At 30.6% G+C, this 20,687-nt stretch overlaps 1 protein-coding gene across 1 annotated transcript; it reads left to right on the forward strand.

Annotated features, from left to right (window-relative positions):
* The first annotated feature begins 811 nt into the window (after positions 1 to 811).
* LOC113403018 (chitin deacetylase 1) lies at positions 812 to 20,168 on the forward strand. Its single transcript, XM_026643469.2, has 12 exons — positions 812 to 972; positions 5,392 to 5,495; positions 8,622 to 8,733; positions 9,848 to 9,975; positions 10,448 to 10,590; positions 13,460 to 13,502; positions 14,004 to 14,180; positions 14,395 to 14,533; positions 16,112 to 16,215; positions 17,229 to 17,371; positions 18,860 to 19,081; positions 19,205 to 20,168. The coding sequence occupies exons 1-12, from the start codon at positions 924 to 926 to the stop codon at positions 19,284 to 19,286; spliced, it is 1,446 nt and encodes a 481-aa protein (XP_026499254.1). The 5' UTR covers positions 812 to 923; the 3' UTR covers positions 19,287 to 20,168.
* The last annotated feature ends 519 nt before the right edge of the window (positions 20,169 to 20,687 follow it).

The following is a 20,687-nucleotide window of genomic DNA, read 5'->3' on the forward strand; positions in this document are numbered from 1 at the left end:
TTTCAGATGTTTACTACCGAGTCTCTAATATTTTTGTAGTTAACTGTAGAGATTGTAGTTTGGATTTCTGTTGTATTTACAAGGATTATTTGTTGGTTGTGATCGATTATAATTCAGATTGAATGACATGACACAGTGTAGCGCACAACCCAAAAACTACTACCATAAATAGACATGCATCGATTTGTTGACGTGACTATGTATTATATATACATACATCATATATGTTGGTACATACTTACATGCTTTATATAATATTAGGCTAAATAATAAGGGTCAAGTGTTATACAATTAACATACTGTGTGTTAAAGATAAAGAGACAGAGAGAAAGAGATATTAAACATATTAGATGAATATGGTTCCTGCAAAGTTAAGTAGAGTATAAAAAAGATTTATTATATGGTTTTATTGATTGACACAAAATGTTCTCGCAAACCATTACCATACTTATTACTGTACTATTACCTACAATACATGCGGTCGACGCCGTGGGCATAAGTTGTGAATAAATGACTGTGATTGAATATGTGTGATAAAATAGGCCAGTGATACTTATGTCAAAACATTTCTATCTCCAAGGCTATTTGGTACTTATAATAAACCCTAGATTTTGATACTGAAAGAGCAGCATTATTAATATTGGTATTATTAAGTAGTATTATTACTATTGACTTTTATAATAACATTCCCAAAGTCATTCTTGATGAATATTAAATAGGCACTTTGAATAATGTAAAATATTACCAATATAGCCAGAACCTTAGACCAGATGGTTTAGAAGGAGAAAGCCGTGCAGACGAGTAGTAGACGGTAGTTTGGGTGGTGGTAGAGCGAAGTACCTCTGTCTTGTAAAACTGGCAGTGTGCGCGCGGTGGTGAAAGGTGCTTTAACGAATTATTGAGTTTGCCGAAGTGCGGCCATCATGACCGCCTACACGCGAGTATTTATTTTTTGTGCCATATTTGTGAATGGTTAGTTGAAAGCATTTTGTGTTTTAATTTTAAGCTTATTTATGCAAAAATGCTTTTGTGATAATATTACATAAAATTTAAAATTGCGGGCGTATTTTTTATGCAAGTGATTGAATATATTTATTACTTTATAGTTTCAAAAAATTATCAATTTATACGAATATCAATAAACGTACATTAAAATTAATGTAAAAGAAGTTAAAAATATTTCTATTAAACGTGTAAACGTGCGTACGTTATTTCGTTACCTATTATACCAGTAAGATATGGTGACAAAATATGACAGCTACTATTACGAAATGATATTATTGGCTGTTCATATTATTAAAAAATTAGAAAGTGTCTTATAATGATTAGTTACTAAGTGTACTGACTAATAATTATGCGGTTGATACGTCCTTTCCTTCACTTGACATTGGGACGTGACCGGTTGTAATATATTAGAGGATGACGGTACTTCTCCACGTTCGAAAGTGGAAAATTATATAATAACCAGCCCGAGATTCGTCGAGTGGCAAGATCAATTGGTTCATTAAAATGAATCTTAATTATATTTTATATTGAAAACGTTGGAAATCTTGAGAATTATAATAATTAATACTGTTTAATAGCAAAATTATATAATTTATATTTTCATTCGCACATATACATATATAAAAAAAGAATATATACGCATATGTTCAACACTATTTGCCTTGATGTAAATGTTATAGTGGGCTTGTATCCTGACAGGTTTATTAAGTATCTGTGTAGTGTAGTTGCTTGCATACATCACATTTTTTTTATTTCGTTACGAGCGCTTGGCATCTATGCGTCGATTGCAGGGATACATTGTAACTTTTTAGGTACATAGCTCTTATAATTTAAAACGTATATAACAAAAGTCGGAAAATAAATTACTTACAAATAATTTTGGATACAATAATTTAAGGAAATTTTAATATGCTTTGGTAGATAATTACTTTTAAGATATCAGAATTCCCAGTAAAAGATAATCGTATTAACGGAAAAATAAACAAGAAAAATGCTTTTAGTCTGTAAAATATTGATTGTGTCCTATCAGACATCGCAGTCGGTAAGTAACCTTCCCACAAAAAATAATTTTACATTCCATCGATAAACTATAGGCGCATACCAAACCGCGTTACGGAGAATGAATAAGAATCAACAAGGAAATTGTAATGGTTACTATATAATACTAGGAAATAACTTTGAAGTAAAATAAGCAAATTAACGAACACGTATACTTAAATAAAAAAAAAAATGTGTAAATGAAAACAGGTTTACTTGCTTTGAAAATATATTTATTAAATTCTTCAGGAATATATTCTATACCTTATTATTATACCTTTTCCATTATTATGTAGTTACTAAATGTTACGGATATGCAAAAATTATATAATGCTAAAAGGTATTATGTACTAATATTAAACATATTACGTATTCGTATTGTAAAAGTTTTGACCCTGTTTAAAATAAGAAGTTGTTAAAAATATAATTATGTCGAAATATCGCAAAAGTTCGTATATTTTAACTAAAGCCGTATATATATTGTACACTTTAACCTTTCGCGGTGTATATTTTTTTGTAATATAACGGGTTTTAATCGCGATCATTCTTTTTTGTTTTTCTCGATCTTGACGACTGACTGAGTTTCAACTCATGACCACGATAGGTGCAATTCTGTCGAAACGTCAACTAAATAAAAGACTGTATGATTGCTGCTACAGTTCGAATATATTATATGTATATATATATATATATATATATATATGTATAAAATATTAATGTCATCCACAATAGAAAGTTGTTACAGCAGGCAATAAAGTTAGATATTATTGACATACGTATTCACACCATTTTGCTTGCGGCATGCCAAGGTTGTTCAATATAAATTTCAGAGAACTTGTAGTTTAAAAAAAACAAACAGCAGTTCTCGATGGATATAAATATATTTGATTATTAAGATTCACCTTAACTTAAGTTAATAAATACATTGAATAATCTTATTACTAATGGTCGTTCATATTAATTTAATTATAAATTAAAATTCAAGGCATACCCAATGATTTTACATGTAACAATTGACAAAAATATTAAACATTTATTTATTACATGTTTTTAGCCAAAAATTACGCTTTAGCATATTATCTTATCGATGGATATTTAATATATAATTAAATTATAATTAAAAATATATACATAATAATATACACAATACCTATAAATAAATATAGTAGGAGTTGATTTCGGTAAAGATGTCTACAATAAAAACATAAACAATTTAACAACTTAACTTGGAATTATTTTATAATCATTAGCTCTAATTTTTTCGATTACCATCACACATAAGAAACAATCATGTTTTGCTGTGTTGATTTATTATTTTAATATATCTATATTATGAAAAAAAATTAAGGAAAAAAAATCAAACTGGCATGCAATTAAAAAAAAAAAAACTGGATACGTATCACATTTTTTAAATATAACCTATACGATTATTCGCCGTAAGTACTTCCTTGCCGTAAATGTCAGTCTGTTAATTAAAATTTATATTCTATTCTTTAATGCTATTTTATATATCAGTATTAAATAAAACCTACAATTATAATTCAAATGAGAAAGATAAAAGTAATAAATCTGTTTCATCGCTTTTATTAATATGTTTTGATTACAATATCAATGATGTACCTAACAAATTATCATAAAAAAAATCATATTAACAAATTATAGCTAATCTTCGTCATATGAGTTTCGAATGTTATTACAGATATTTTTTCCTCTTAAATAAAATTAAATAATAAAATACTCTGTTAAGTTCTATAGCCAGTGTATTTTTTTGTCATACAATCTTTCCCTTTTTATGTTCGTTTATCTATTTCCGTAACACTGATACTATCTTTGTTAAGTTTTACTATCAATAAATATCAAGTCAAAGTACTTGAACTATTAGCAGAGGCTAAAATAGGAATTTTTGACCAATCTCAATTACAAGATACAGGCTGTTAAGTCTATTTTAATCAAATTAATCGACGATGCTCTGCTTCATGGCAAGTAATCATTGATAAATCAAACGCTAAATCCAGTTCTCCTTGGGGTCTTGGTGTTCTAACTCGTTTGCTCAGAGAGAATAAAATACGCGGCCGGCATTCGTAATTCTGTATAATTACTCACAACTCGTAAGTTTGGAAACCAGTCAACAATACGTAACTCGCTTACACAAAGATGTACCGATCGTGCACTTCAAATCACGTGATTATAAGCGTGCATTATGACGGATAGCGTAGTAAATATTTCATGTTGAAGAGAAATGGCTAGCTTAAATGTACTTCCGCTTCTGAAGTTAATAATCTGTAAAGATTGTAGTTTTTACCTTCTTATATAATACTTTTATTACTGTATGATTGATTTTAATCATACTTTCGTATTTTACACGCATTTTTTTGTAATATTATGTAATATTGCTATAATCTAACCGTTGTTGTTGATTATAGGATTTTTTATAAAGATATATGTTTCTTGTAGTAGAAAATACCACATAATTTCAGGGGAAATAGTAGTTTATCTATGTTGTGGATAGCAACAGCTGTTATTTCGTTATATGTTATGTGTACCTCCTATTATTAGGAAGGTAGTTCTTGCGAGTATTTCGGCTCAGTAAGAAAAAAACGGATTTTATTGCTGAACAGCAATTAATGTCCAAAAAAAAAAAATTTTAAAAGACGATACTGAAATAGATTTTAACATAAATAGTTGATTAATAATTATATATGATTCAACAATAAATGTTTGTATGGATATGGCTATAATTATTTAAGATTACATTATATCAGATTTATATACCTATTCGTTTAAATAAAACAGTGATGCATTTTAAATTTTGGCGTTTGATGTATTTTATAAGATGACACAAAATTCAATAGAATGAAATTCAGTTATCAATTAAATTACATATAAAAACGAAATTACAATAAGGAGGTATAAAATTTAGTGTCACCGCCAAAACGGTATGCTTGATTTTTTCAAATCGGAAGGCTCTTCTATCTATCTTAGTATTAGAGCATTAGAATTTATAATTCTACATATATTATTTATATAGGAAGATTATATTGTAAATATTTAATTAACACTTTAATTTTTTCGTTTATTATGTTAATAGAATACTAAAATTACCATAAAATAATATGTTATCCGTAAATTTGACCTTAACCTTCTTTATGTTAAAATCATAATACATTTGTCAAACTCGTTAAAAAAAATGTTATATTAAAAAATATATATATTATAACATTAGTACGACATCATTTATTTTTAAGATTTAAAAACAATAGCGGCGAATTGAAAAAAATATGTAAAATTGTATTTTTTTTGTTGTTTCTTTTATAGAGATTAATGGGAGAATTAATGTTTCATTTACAGTAAATAGCCAGAAAGAAAAAGAAGCGGTTGAATTCGTCTGTCCCGAAGGTACTACAGGCAACGGTAATTTTGCTGATCCCGCCACTTGTCGCCGGTTCTACCAAGTTAGTAGTTCGTTATATTCAATCGAAGTTCAATAAAAGCTTTTAATTAAAAAAAACAATGTTTAATATTGACTTGAGTAAGATATTATATATTAATTTATAATGTATGTACGGTAAGTAATGGAAATTATTATTTTCATCGTCATCGCTCAGTATTTTAAGACAAATAGCTTTCCCCGTGGCTTCGCTCGTTTTTGAGGATATAAGCTACATAGGCTACCTAACGAGTGATAGGTTACGTATGTAGTGTATGAGTTATTTATATTACAATTTCCATCAAAATCCGCTGACCCTTTTTTATGAGAATTCTATTCCTAGTAAATAAAGAAAGGGTAGGAGTGGCTTAGTTCGCCTACATTATCAAATTCTAATTTGACTCTTGGTTATAAAAAAAGATCATTAAATTAAAACTAATGAAACTTATCAGGCTTCATTATGCAATAAAGCGTTGAAAAACATGCTTTAGAGTTGATATTATCATTTGTCTACACGACACGCGAGCCGAAAGCCACATTCACCAGCGTAAATACGTACATTATGCCGTCCTGACCGAATTTCATTTACGGCGGCCATTTTCAACAGATACTACTATTCAATAGAGCCAGCTATACAGGAGGTATTGTAATGCATAAATATCTGAGTATAACCAGGTGCACTCTCTAGAACTTCAGTCATATAGTCCGATGGTGTTAATCCGACTCGCCCAGAGGCGAAGATATTAGGCGAAGGATTAAATGATTCATTTAACATTGCTATCTTCCTTAGTTCAGACTACTACAAATCATAAGATTTTCTGTGTTTTTTTTTAATAACTTGAAACATTCAAGCAAGCAACTACACCAAGAAAACTGTTACAATTCAAAAAGACATTAAATTAAATATCGGTTGCCGAAATATCGGTAAAAGTTTTTAAAATTCATTGGTATCAAAAGACTTCCCAATGGGATTTCAATTATATCTTATTTTATAAATTTCCATATTCAAATCATTTACTATCGTGCTTAGATACTTAGTTTGCATTTTATGTGCCTTAAAATTGTAAATGAAATAATTATATGTACCTTTGAGACTGAGTGTAACCGGTTTTGAAGCGCTAAGGAACTGGATTTCTATTGACAATTTAATTTGTAAACGGCGCGAACTGACCAATAGAAGTCTAATAAAACGATTATATGTTTATGTGAATTTGAAATGAGGAATAAAATGTGTAAAGAGCTGTTTTATTTTTTTTTGTGTCTCTAATGGTGATTGCATGCAACTAAATATTTGAAATTGTAACATTAAATTGAATTATGACATGGTTAGGGGCTGGTGTCAATAAGGGTTCATGTTTGAATCGATGTAATTTGGGTTGTTCTTGCTAAAAAGATTCTACTTCATAACGTGATTGCCATACGATGCTTTATTTTTTATAAGTGTCAGGTAATATCCTTTGAAAGCTCAAAATTATCTCGAAATAGTCTACGAGTCAGTCTTCCAGGGCTGTGTTCCATTATCACGAGATGAATAAAAATCTCTGCTTTGTAATTTGCTCAAGGTTCTAGTTGCGTCCATTAATTCATTATGACAAACTGGATATTAAAAAAAAATGCCAGACATTTTATTCACTGATTTTTTTGATTGCTTATCGATCGATGTTATTGAATATGTGACATGATATAATATTACTCGTGTCGTTTCTCGCAGAGACGTTTGCACAACGTTGTTAGAGCTCTCCGATGTTCTCAGCCTTTTAACGTAAGCCGCTTGAAAGTAAGCCCCCGTAGAGGTGCACTTTCGCCATGATGAATAAAGACGTGGGAGGGGTTTGTTTTATTTGCATATGTTCATAATTGTTCGTTACTCTTTCCCAATACTGAAGGTATTTGGCTATTTGAACGAGATTGTCTAATATAAGAATCGAATTGCTAATCGGAGTTGACGTCGTTACTAAATATACCGTATACATCGTACTGTTCATAAATTCACCGAGTTTTTTGTAAATTACCCATTGCTGGGCTGGCTCCTCTCCCTTTGAGGAGAAGGTTATGAGCATATTCCACCACGCTGCTACAATGCGGGTTGGTGGATACACATGTGGCAGAATTTCGTTGAGTTTAGACATGCAGGTTTCTTTAAGACGTTTTCCTCCACCGTCGAGCATGAGATGATTATAAACACAAATAGCATAAAATCAATAAGCTCATGAAAATTCAGTGGTGCTTGACTGGGTTTGAATCTGCAATCATCGGTTAAGATGCACGCATTCTAATCATTGGCCATCTCGGTTCTCAACAAATGTCTAATAAACAGAAACTTAAATATCGATTTCCAAATTTTTAAAACTATAAATGACGAATTTCAAAGTCAGCTTACATTTAACTTGAGTTGAGTTGAATTTTGAGAAATTATTTCTTTATTCATCCTCACCTTCATTCCATAATTAGTTCTTTTGCAAAATTTCATACTGCTAGAACAGTGCTTAAGACATTTCAACATTTTACGTGGATATCACCCTTTTTATTAATTACAAAGTAATGTTAATTGATAACAGAGCGCTACCTAGTATTGCGTCAAACGTGATCAATTATCGAAATTAATATTAATTATGGTTATTAATATTATCAATTTTGCTCTGCAGAACTCTAAAAAAAGGAAATATATACTAATATTATAAATGCGAAAGTAATTCTGTATGTCGTGTCTGTCTGTTTGTCTGTATTTTACGGCCAAAATACTGAACCGAAATTGATGAATTTGCTATCAAGCAAGCTCGAACTCTAAGAAGGAACAAAGGCTATATTTAATGCCTAGCTGACAACCAACTTCTGAATCGCGGGCGACAAATATGATGTTATAAAACGGCGTATTCCTGAAACTTTACTACCTACCTTACCTACCTACTACCTAAAAGCATTCCGAAATTTAAATCTAAACATAATAAATTCTTGATGTTTTAATCAAATATAATATTATTAAAATTAATACTAGGAGAGGTATGGGATCGATCGAAATCTTTTGTTGGGGACAAATAATACTGTTCATTTTTAGTTTGTAAATATTTGTAAACCAAGTGAGTCATAGTTATGTATTACATAATTGTATTTACAAAAATCTTTCAATCTAATAAAATTTATTTTATTCCAGTGTGTAGATGGATATCCTTACTTGAACAGATGTCCATCTGGCTTATACTTTGACGACATCAGTAAATACTGTACGTTTAAAGTGGAAGCAAGATGTGGTCCAATACCAACAAGTACGTATACCTTTTGCTGCTAATCACATAAATTACTAAAAACACCCAAACACTATCTTTACAAATAACGACGACAAATAACAGAATTATTAGGTTTGTTTCCGTCTAAGCAAATAATTTACGTATTGCTCCTTCCACGTTCAGTATAATTTAACTAATCAATTAAACACACCCCAACAAAGTCATTATTGCCACACGAACTTAAAATTCAATTAGTAGTCGTGCAACATACGTATTACTGTACACTTTGGTAGCTTTATCCCGTTACAAACACAAATGTACTAGAGCATACCCACCGTGTCACGAAACAAGAGGCGAGACAAGCGAGATGGCACGGATGCCAAACATACAACTGCAAATGCCTGCTCGCACAGTATGTCTGTTTACCGATGGGAAATGCACTCCACCTGTGTACATAGCCTTCGCTGTGATCTTGAAGCGATTGTTTGAATAGCTTCGTGATCACTGGCTTAATAAATATTGAAATAGAAATCACTTCTTGTTATAGAGTTAGTGTGTCGAAATTATTTTCGAGGATCCAATGCTTTGTCCACTTTCAACGAAAGCAGAGGCATATACCGCTTAGATTAGTCACACGCATTTAAATATAAGATCTGCTTCGTTCAATTACAATAGAATCATTTTTGTTTCTCCTATTTGGTAAACTCCTCAGTGAATTCAATTAAGACACAGTATCGTAATTTTAATATTTTTGTTTAAACTTCAGTCACGCTATCTTGTGCCATCCCCCTTCTACTATGTTTTTTTTTCACGAAAATAAGGTGAACTAGCTAACGTTTCATAATATGTACACTACATTATATACTAGTTGTGAATATAAGCACATTACACATGCACAAATTATAATCGTATTTTTAATTGAGGTGGATAATCCCCCGGACGATTTTAATGTTTTGCAGGGTATTCTTAATAAGTAATTTTTTGATAAACCTATGATTAATTATAAAAGTAGAATAAAAAATATGTTAACTGGAAAACAGATTAATTGAAAACATCAATTATTATTTAAATTTAAGTTTCATTTATCTCATTTAAATTATAATATAAAAATAATCATACTTATTGTTAACAACGTTTTCTTAATTTTGTATAGCACCAGCTCCCATAACAGAGACTCCAACAGACTTAGCGCTGAAGTGCGATCCAGCGGAATGTCAGCTTCCATATTGTTTTTGTTCGAAGGACGGCACTCTCATACCGGGCGGTCTGGATCCAGAGGACGTAAGTCTGAGAACAAATAACATTGTAGTCGCGCGGAGCACGTTAATTGAATTGCAGCAATTCTAAAGCACTTGGATTTGTATAAATTTAAGCGAATTTTCGGATTATATAAGTACATACATACAACTCTTTGTTTTTTTTTTAATAATAATATGTCAAATGTGTCATTAAATGTGGTTTAACATTGTTCTGAGAAACCACAACCTACTTTTAAATATCGCGTCATGTGTGTATGACCTTATGTTTAAAATGTTGAAAATAATATTTAAAAAATCCAACCTATTTGTATATTGTTATTTATTTAAAAGTAACTACTTTTAAGGCGAATGATATATTTAATAATTTTGAGAGAACGCGCTCCGTATGTTGCTGTTAATATATTGTGTGACCAGAATCTGGCCAATTAGTGTGATGCGTTATTATAACTTTAATAAACATTAATTAAGTTTTACGTTTCAATGTTTAATTTCAGACGCCGCAAATGATAATGCTCACATTTGATGGCGCCGTTAATTTGAACAACTACGACTTATACAAGAAAGTTTTTAATGGGAAATTACGTAATCCAAACGACTGCCCAATTCGGGGCACTTTCTTCTTATCTCACGAGTACAGGTTAGTATTGGGGAACAGCCCGTATCTCAAACACTTTCTAGCGTATTTTGCTAAAATATTAATAATGAAGATTAACCGTGAACGGCGCGGTTAACCGCCTTTATATAGAGAATGTTCGTAATAATGAAAGTAATATCCGTCTTACGGTTATCACATTATATTTCAATTGAAACTAAATTTGCAATAAGCTGCCGGTATATAATGTTCGTTGTAATTTCATTATGTTTTATTTCGTGTACAAAGAATTGTAGTTCTTACTATATGGTATTAAAGATTAAATTGACGCAAACGAACTTAATTTACGATTCTTTTAAAATATAATTCAATGAAAGGTTAATATTAAATTTACGTAGATATTAGGAAGTTTTATTAGTGTTTTATCTTTAAAAAAAAATACTTAAAGATTTTACATAATCAGCTATGCTAAAAATATATTATACATTTATGTATGTACATACCATGTCAGCAACTCGCAAGCTATCATTGTAGTTATTTCGTAATATAATACTTAAATATACATTATGCAATGCCATCTTTAATAAATGAAGTTGCATATCATATTGCTAAAATAATTACTTGGTGGTAGTTCTTGGCGCAATCTCGTTCGGGTGGGTTATCGCATTGCAAATTCTACCGCCAATACTTTAGTATTAAATAAGTCAGTGTCAATATATTGGACATAGTATCTTGGTTCCCAAGGTTGGCGGCGTATTGGCGAACGAATATCTATAGACCATGGTGACCACTTATCATCAGGTAGCACGATTGCCGGTGTAATTAAATAAAAAAACTTCGTTATTCACTATAAGAGTAAGACCCAACTTCAGAAAGTTTTGTAGTATAACATTTTCGGTTTTTTTTTAGAGTCATAATGTAAAATAAAGAAGAAATTTATTTTCCTTCGAAAAGAGGTTGTTTTTGGATTATTAAACTGTCATTTGTTATTTTCCTCTTAATGATATTTTGAAAAACGTATGAACATGAACTCTTTGTGGACGATACGTACAAAAATGGAACGAGAAATTACTGTAAATTGAATTACTTACAGCTGAAAGCGATTAATGCCCGAAGTTAATTCATGAAACGATTCGTTTTGATTACGGAATACGGAAAGTAGAATTGTCTAATTCATAATCTTTTTCTGCTAATTATGGATCAGAAGGTTACGAATAACGGATAGTAGGGAAAATGTGTGAAAATTACAGAAACTAATATTAATAATAATAATAAATAATGTAAATTGATTATCAGACAATAATTCTACGATGAGAAAGTACGAATCGTTTTTTAAATACATATACTAGGTAGCCCGACTTAAGTCTTTTTAATTAAAAAGTCTTAACACGGGGGCTGTTTATTATGAATTTCAATTAGATGGGATAACCATGAATGTCTAATTGGGGTGTGGTAAATCTATCTGCATATTACTTAGATCGAATTCTGTTTATTTAATTACCTGACTTCATGACATGACTAAATACATATTAGGGCTATACCTACATTATAGATTTTAGGCTAATTAAAAAAGATAACGAAAAGACCATGTACAAATTTTATTAAATTTCCGAAAACACCGAAATCAACATAACGTAAATATACAAAATAAACATTATTATAAGTTCTACGTAAATGTATATAAGTACGTGAATCTTTGTATTTGATCTAGGTAAGTAATTGTCTCTGAAATGTAATAATATTGGTTGTGAAATATTATTAACATTCACGTTGGCGTGCTCTCTTCTTTTTATAGCAGCTCGTGCCTCTCGATCCCGGGCGGGACAAATGTAATTCGGTTTTTCTCTTAAGAATTTCTCCGTAGCAATCCAGGGTATGGAGGTCGGTGTTGCAATACACAGACAACTGGATTAAAACCAAATATACCCGTATGGAATCAGGGCGGATATCTCGTGTCATAAAAGAAATGAAAAAGTTTTGCTTAAATTAAAAGACGAAGATATTTCGTCGTTGTATTCTAGAGCTTGCGTTATTTTTACTTTGTCGCTGTTAATAGCATTTACTGCGAACAAAGACGCCTGAGTTCAAGTACACTATCGTTTCTTTAGTACAATATCAAATGTAATTTACAGTTTTCGATTTTGTTTCGCTAGTAACTTTACTAAGTATACCTGACCTATATTTGTTGAAAGTCATTTTTTATTTGAACGTTACATAATAATATATAAAAATGTCTGTAATTATTGTATATTGGAAGTGGTGTAGGTTTAATTGCATTTTAAATTGTCTTTGTTACACGTTTTTTTAATATAGACAAACGGGTTATTTGATATTGATTATAAGCACACATCTCTGCCTACCTATAAGCTAGCCCATACGACTCGAAGTGCAACTGACTATGGGATTCTACATTTTACGTCTCTTGTTATAGATCGAGTGCAGGAACATTAATTCATTGAAGGAAAACACTAACGAATTATCTTTAACAATATTTTTTGTAATACATTTGAATAGTTTATTCCATTCGAAAAATGAATAAAGATAAACAAATCATAGATTAACGTATTTCATGCGATTTGCTAAAAGCTCAACTATAGTGCACACTACTAACAGTTCATGATTGATACGTCTTTATTTATAATACCGTTTATATATTTATATTCACTATAATTTTTACTTTCAAAGTTTCGATAACAGCTTCGTCGACATGAAAACGCCATTTTTTCGAATATCCATAATGAATAACATTGAATATTCAAGCTCTCGACTAATGACATCGCATCAATTTTATATCCAATGTTGTTTATTTGACATTCGTCTTATTATGGTTGGAATAGACTATAGGTATGCATATGTAATCAACATAAAACGATCCCTTTTATGAGATAAAATATAATGTTGATTTTATTTACAGTAATTACGCCATGGTGCAGGCGCTCGCACACGATGGTCACGAAGTAAGTATTTTTACTGTTTACATTACAATTAGATCAGATAGTTTCACTTTTTTTTTTTTAATTTTCGTCTTAGGTAGATTACATATAGTTTAAACTGGACTCAGTAAATTTTAATACGAATTTGTATTAAATACGCAGGAGGTTTTTAATTCAGATAATATAATATTAGATTAGGTTAAGATTATATTTCAATTGTAGGTGTAGTAAGGTGGTATATCTTCATGCAATTTTATGAGTGGCCACCGAACAATCGTCACTCAGTTTACCGCTAAGAAGCAATACTTTTTAATAGCGTATGTAGCGGAGTGTGTGTTGTGACTAGAGACATTAGAGGCATAACACTTAGAACACAGTGCAGGTAGCGTATTGATGGTGTCTTTGGATATTGGCAACGATACCATTACTCGTTTTTTAATAATAAAATCGTTTGTTGTACATTAACATAAACTATGAAGTTCAAGTAACGATTAAAATGTAATTAAAATATCTTGTAACTACTAGATAGCAACAGGCACGATATCCCAACAACAAGGTCTCCAAGACAAAGGCTACGAAGAGTGGGCCGGCGAGATGATCGGTATGCGCGAGATCCTACGAAAGTTCGCGAACGTTTCACGCTCTGAAATCGTCGGGGCTCGCGCACCATTCCTCAAGCCTGGACGTAATACTCAATTCAAGGTATATATCACATCGCAAATTTTTGACCGTATAATTATATCTGTTATCCATAAACATATTAATTTAAGTCGAATGTCTCGCTTAAATTTTCATAATACGTTAACTTAGACATAAGATGCACTTTTATAATATATAGTGTCAGTTACAAAAATCTTAGCTCTTATAATATTGTAAATAGTCAAAAGTATATTTTACATATTAACCTGGTATATAGGTATTAGAAGATTTTGGCTACATCTACGACAGCTCGGTGGGCGTGCCACCGCTGCCGATTCCCGTGTGGCCATACACGCTCGATTACAAGATCGCGCACGAGTGCAAATCTGGCACCTGCCCTACCAAATCGTTTCCAGGTATTTAAACCCTTTGACATCTTGCCCATTAAACTTTTAATAATATATTCTTATAACCACTAAATCTTAAAAAAATATAATAACTGTAAGTATCGTAGTGATTGATAATATTCAAAGTCACCGTAAAATCAGGAAAATCCAAAATGGCTGCCCGTAGTTTTGAATGAAAACAAGGCTTAATTGTAAAACTATAGAAAAAAAACTGTTCTCAGTAATTTGCTAATGGTTGTTGCGTGCCTTTGTTTCGTATTAGTGTATGAGTCAAGCATTTGTTTCACGGCCATCCTCAGACACACTAATTAAAATAATTCAGTTTTATAATTATACAAAATATTTATGCTGGAATAAGGGACAAATAAAATTTGTGCAAAATGACAAAAATGAATAATTTTATCCAATAATGTTTTTTTTTTTATATATATATGTTTAAATAAATAGACTTTCATTATGTAGTTATCACGTCGTGCTCACCAATGATAAGCAAGTAAGTCGGAGCAAGAGCGAAATAAAATGTTCATGACTATTCTGTATTGACTTGTTTAGTTCATATCTCATATACTTATCTAGTATTGTGTGTAATTACCAAATTAGGGTGTACGAATGTGCACACGGTACAATTTCGAAACCACAATAGGATAATATTCAATATAAAATAATATGGTAAATATTCTTTGAAATAATCAGCATATCGCGGCGTCTGTCTCCTGTAAAGTAAGCAATACATAATATAACTGAGTGGAAACTTGATGTTAACAAAATATGAGTCTTTAATATTATAATTATATTCGATATTGTGTATTTACTTTTTTATTAAACTTCATATGGTTCTTAAAACTACTTTACCGTTACATTTTGTCTTGTAATAATATATTAATAATTGTATAATATATTATTAAAATACTTAATAGACATTACATAAAAAATACAACTGCATATATCAATTAATATTATTATAACAATTTTATATTCAGAATAGAATACCATGTACATTGGAATACGGTATCAATACCAGTAGTAGACAAGTGAATATGAAAGTGTTGAGATAGCCGCTTATCGTTCCCTACACGTTTAGTACAAGATACTGCATGAGTGTAAGTAACTGCACACACATTCTCGTCGTGAGCAACGGTAGTGTGCGAGGCCAAGTTCGAGAGAATCGATTGCAAAAGCGCTCAGACTATAGGAGGGTATAGAAATAAACATATTAATGTATTTCGTCAACAAAGAAAATAGGTAGTTGAAATTTTTAAAAATCATATAAAAAATTTATTAAAAAAAAATATATTAAATATTTACATTTGTAAAAAATCATATAAAAAAATAAAAAAAAGTGTAGCCATTTGTAGAATTTATTTTTTAAGCAAAATTATTACATTATACAGTCGCAAAACATACGTTGTTCGTGTTACAGTGAGTGGTATTAGATCAGACTTAAGAGCTCTCGTATGTGGTCCATGTAAGCGTGATTGAAGGGGTATAGAGATATATTTATTTAAATAATGTTAGAAACATTTGGTAATTTGTGGATTTAGTTGGTATCGTGTCAGTATGCATTTATTCGTAATTTTCTTTTGACAGGTCTGTGGGAAGTTCCTTTCAACGCTCATTATGTAGAGACTTATGAAGGTGGACATTGTCCTTACTTGGATCAGTGCGTTCTGCACAATCACGATGCCAATGAGGTAAGTCCTTGAAGTCTTATTATTTTCGTATTTTAAAAAAAAAATATTCAAGTAAATTCAACTTAACACTACTTATAGTGTATTTTGATTAAAGGTATGTAAAGTTGAATATAAAATTGTAAATTTTTATTACATAAACTAGTTGCAAAGACTAGAGAGTCAATTTTATGATGTAAATTTCACGTGAAAATATGATTTGTAAGTTTTCTACAATCACGGTTTGTTATAAGGTGGCGACAAACTTCATTAATTAAACACGAGCGTGTAACGAGAATGTTTTGAAAGTTGTTTCGAACGTTTTATCTCAAGTTTTTTCTGCTCTTAAACGGTTTAATTTCCGTTCCGATAGAGAACAAATTAAACGCGCAAGGAAATAAAACCCAGGCGTGTTTTGACCGCACTATGTGTAATTGATTTTTCCTCACGGCTACAGAATAATTGTAAATGTTTGCATGTTGGGTATGTTGGCGATTTATTCAATTGCGAGTCACGCCTGCGACATTGTTCGAATAGAATTTACACGGAGCAATAATTTTTGACTATCTACTAAATAGTATTTCGTAGTTTTAAAATTCAATGTTGAAATTTATTTTTGCCGATTCGAAAATAAAAATAATAAAAAATAAATAATAATAATAATAAATTTCACAGTGTCGAACAGCGCAATATCAAAACTATTATTAAATAAACAGAATCAAACTAACGACATATTTATTGCAAACCTCCCACTGTTGGGCAATGGCCTCATCAGGAGAAGTTTAGGAGCTTATTTCGCCAAGCTGCTCTAATTCTGTGATGCTTATTCGGGCTTGAATCGGCAATCTTCGGTTAAAATTAATTTAGTCTCATCTCAGGGAAATCTCGGTGCTTAGCATTGATTGAATCAATTTATAATTTTACTAATAACACATACAATAATAACAGTAGTAGTAAAGTTAGTTTGCATTTATGCGGATGCTAGTTTATTGATATTTATTTGTTAATCAGTCATATTTGTTATATTTAAAATTCAGGTTTTCGAATGGCTTCAAGAGGATTTCACCAGGTACTACGACCAAAACCGAGCGCCATATATGATGCCTTTCCACACCAACTGGTTCCAAATCAAGGAGCTCGAGCGAGGCTTACATAAATTCCTGCAGTGGGCGTCTAACTTGTAAGTTTATGTGCCCTACACATGTATTCGGCTAGTTATATTATTCTTGGCAAAATTATTAGGAGTCTTGATAGTTATATTGTGTTTTTGTATATCTAGTATACTAAAATATTATTCAATATAGTATCTCAATATATGTTTGTAACAGTTTTTTATGAATATTGCTGAAGCGAATTCGGTATGATAACTATAATTGTCATTTATGTAGGATTAGGTTACATCATAATTGTTGTAGGTACCTTTTATTCATTTTGGAAGAATTTTAATATCTTTAATAGTATTCAACGAATCGTTATTGTCAGTTACTGATCATTTCGGACATAAGAGTAACCGTAAAAGTTGACTCGTTAATAAGACTTCGAAACTTACGAAGTGTTTTTATACGGACTCTTTCGAAATTTTGCTTTGTGGAAGACTGTCTGGGTAGGTACCACCCAGTCATCAGATATTTCTCCGCAAAACAACAGTACTCAGTATAGTTGTGTTCCGGTTTAAAGGCTGAGTGAGCTAGTGTAACTACAGGCACAAGGGACATTATATCTCAGTTCCCAAGGTTGGTGGCGCATTGGCAATGTAAGGAATGGTTAGTATTTCTTACAGCACCTTTGTCTATGAGCGGTGGTGACCTCTTACTGTCAGATGGCCCATATACTCGCCCGCCAATCTAAAAAATAATTAATTTTTGGCTAGTGGAATCGTACTCACAGAATCAATTGACTTATTTGGCAAACTCTAATAATATAAAAGTATAAATAGAACATTGCCATTTGGCTTTTTATATTTACCATTAGCATAAATAAAAAGAACTATTGATTTCAAAACCATTTCAAGAAGCGGTAATAAGACTTCTATTCATTGCAAATTAATTAATTATTTGCAGTGAATAGGAGTCTGTGCAATTCAATGGAGCGCACATTTTCCCCTTATTGCAATTGTACTAGCGATGTATTTATTTGGTCTTCTATCGAATTGCTATCAAAAGATTTTTTAAATTTTTTTCCTGTATTTCTTTAAAATTATCGCATTTAGAATCGTAATAACTCTATATTTGCTATTCAATAAGGATCATTTATATAATATTCTGTTTATTTGAAAACAAGTTCATTTAATTACAAAACATTGGCTCTAGGATTGAAACTATAGGATAGTAGAGATAGATAGAAAATATTGTGTTTGAGAAAATATAAACAGTTTCAAAAATGGAGTTCAATATTGGAGAAGGGGTATCATTTTGATAAATATTAATTTCTATGTCTTTATTAATTTTATTTTTGTATAATCCTATTATATATAATTTGGCGTTTGAAAAACAATAAATATCAATTAAGTTTTACAAGAAAGTATGTTCGTGGTATGTTCACGTACTTCAACATAGTTTTCGAAAACAAATTATATTATTGGAAAGTTATTAAAATAATTGTAAAGTATGCTTGTAGCTTATAATTGTATTTAAATATTAGGTGCAATAAAAATGTAATTCATTTCCAGGGATGACGTTTGGTTTGTGACTGTAACACAAGCCCTAACTTGGATAACTGACCCGCGGTCGCTAAAGGCACTCAACAACTACGAGGCGTGGCGATGTGACAAGAAGGATCTACCACCAGCACCTTGTAACCTCTCCAATAAGTGCGCGCTATCTTTCAAACATCCAGACACAAACTTTACTGATACCCGTTATATGGAGACTTGCACTGAATGCCCGAATCAGTAAGTATTATTTATTATTAAATAGTAAAAGTTTACTTCGAAATTATGGAATATTATTTTTGAAATATTTTTTTACTAATTTACAGTTAGGTAATATCAATTAATTGTTTTGATATTTTTCAGGTATCCTTGGTTAGGTGACTCTGGTGGAACAGGCATTCCCGGAAAAGACAACTATATTCCTGACAATTTAAAGAGAAAGTAATAGTTTGTAATATCGATAAAATTTTAATTCGTATTGATGACAGGCAGATAGTGAAACAAATGATTATTTTTTTATGTATTATAGTATACAAACGACTTAAAGATAGTCTCGGACTAATTAAAATTTAATTTTATATTCTAAAACGCCTTCGTTAAAAATATAACAAATATATATTTGGCGGGTTCATGGAAAGATTATCATACAGATGATCATTTAATACAGCCGTCAATTATATTCTATGCACCGATCCAAATTAATTTAGAACGTTGTCTAAAATAATAACGTTATTTTATTAACTAACAATTAATTTGATAATAACTTAACGTCATTATACAAAGAAAAATAAAACATATTTTGGTGATCTATTGAAATACGTTAAGTAATTTACTAGTGAATCTGATTAAAGAGAGCGGTCTTAATAATAATTATTACAATCGACTTGCCTGTCATCATACAAATAATCTATTCATAATATTAATGTATATACATTACGTAATAATTTATAATTTAAGGTTTCAATGTCGAAAACGTCAAAGATTTTTTTTTGTAAATTTTTATATAAGAAATTTCAAATCTTACGAAAATTAGTTTCATAATATTGTTCTGAATAGATTGTTACATTGTACCTATATAGGTACGTATATTTTATTGTGCAGCAATGACTAGACTGGATTGTTTGGTTGTATAAAAGCATTTTAAATATGCTCGAATCTTGTATATGTTATTTATTAATAAAATAATATTACAAGAATTTATTATCATATTCGTTGTGTACAAATAACACGATGCAGATTAGACGAGATAGTCATTTATTAGATTGTAATAATTGTATTGTAAGGATAAAGGTATTTTGATAAATTTATTAAATTACAATACAGGTAATGTGTCTTTAATTCATTTTAATACCGTGAATGTCCCACTGTTAGGCGAAGGTCTGCTCTTAAGAAATAGGTTTTTCCATCGCGCTCCGTTTCGCTGATTCTCATGAGGCATGTGAAAGTTCTCACGTCTTCCAGCCGGCTACAAGATGCATTAAACACGAATGAAACACAACAAAATCTAAATATACTCTATTAAAATAGGCTTTTAGAAGCGATTTTGAACCTTTCTTTTTCAAGATGTATTAAATACACTTAAATTTTAATTATATTAATTTTAAATTATATACCCACATACGCACACTCAAACCTATACAAATATACACGGACGGTTACACACACTTACATATACTTTAAAGTTGTGCATATTTTTTACGTAATATAATTGTTGTATATTTAATATATATCTCTGTTAAATAATATTATTTATATTGCATCATTATTGTAATCGTGTGGTCACATAAGCTGAGTTAAATAAAGAAACTCTACAATAAATATCCGTAACGCTGTTGATTATAAATAA

The sequence above is a fragment of the Vanessa tameamea genome, chromosome 10 (genome assembly GCF_037043105.1).
Source record: "Vanessa tameamea isolate UH-Manoa-2023 chromosome 10, ilVanTame1 primary haplotype, whole genome shotgun sequence".
NCBI lineage: Eukaryota > Metazoa > Arthropoda > Insecta > Lepidoptera > Nymphalidae > Vanessa > Vanessa tameamea.

Coding starts and splice junctions, on each gene's coding strand:
- LOC113403018 (XM_026643469.2), top strand. CDS start 924: ATGACCGCCTACACGCGAGTATTTATTTTTTGTGCCATATTTGTGAAT. Junction 10,591..13,459: donor TTCTTATCTCACGAGTACAG/GTTAGTATTGGG, acceptor TTTTATTTACAG/TAATTACGCCATGGTGCAGG. Junction 14,534..16,111: donor CCCTACCAAATCGTTTCCAG/GTATTTAAACCC, acceptor TTCTTTTGACAG/GTCTGTGGGAAGTTCCTTTC.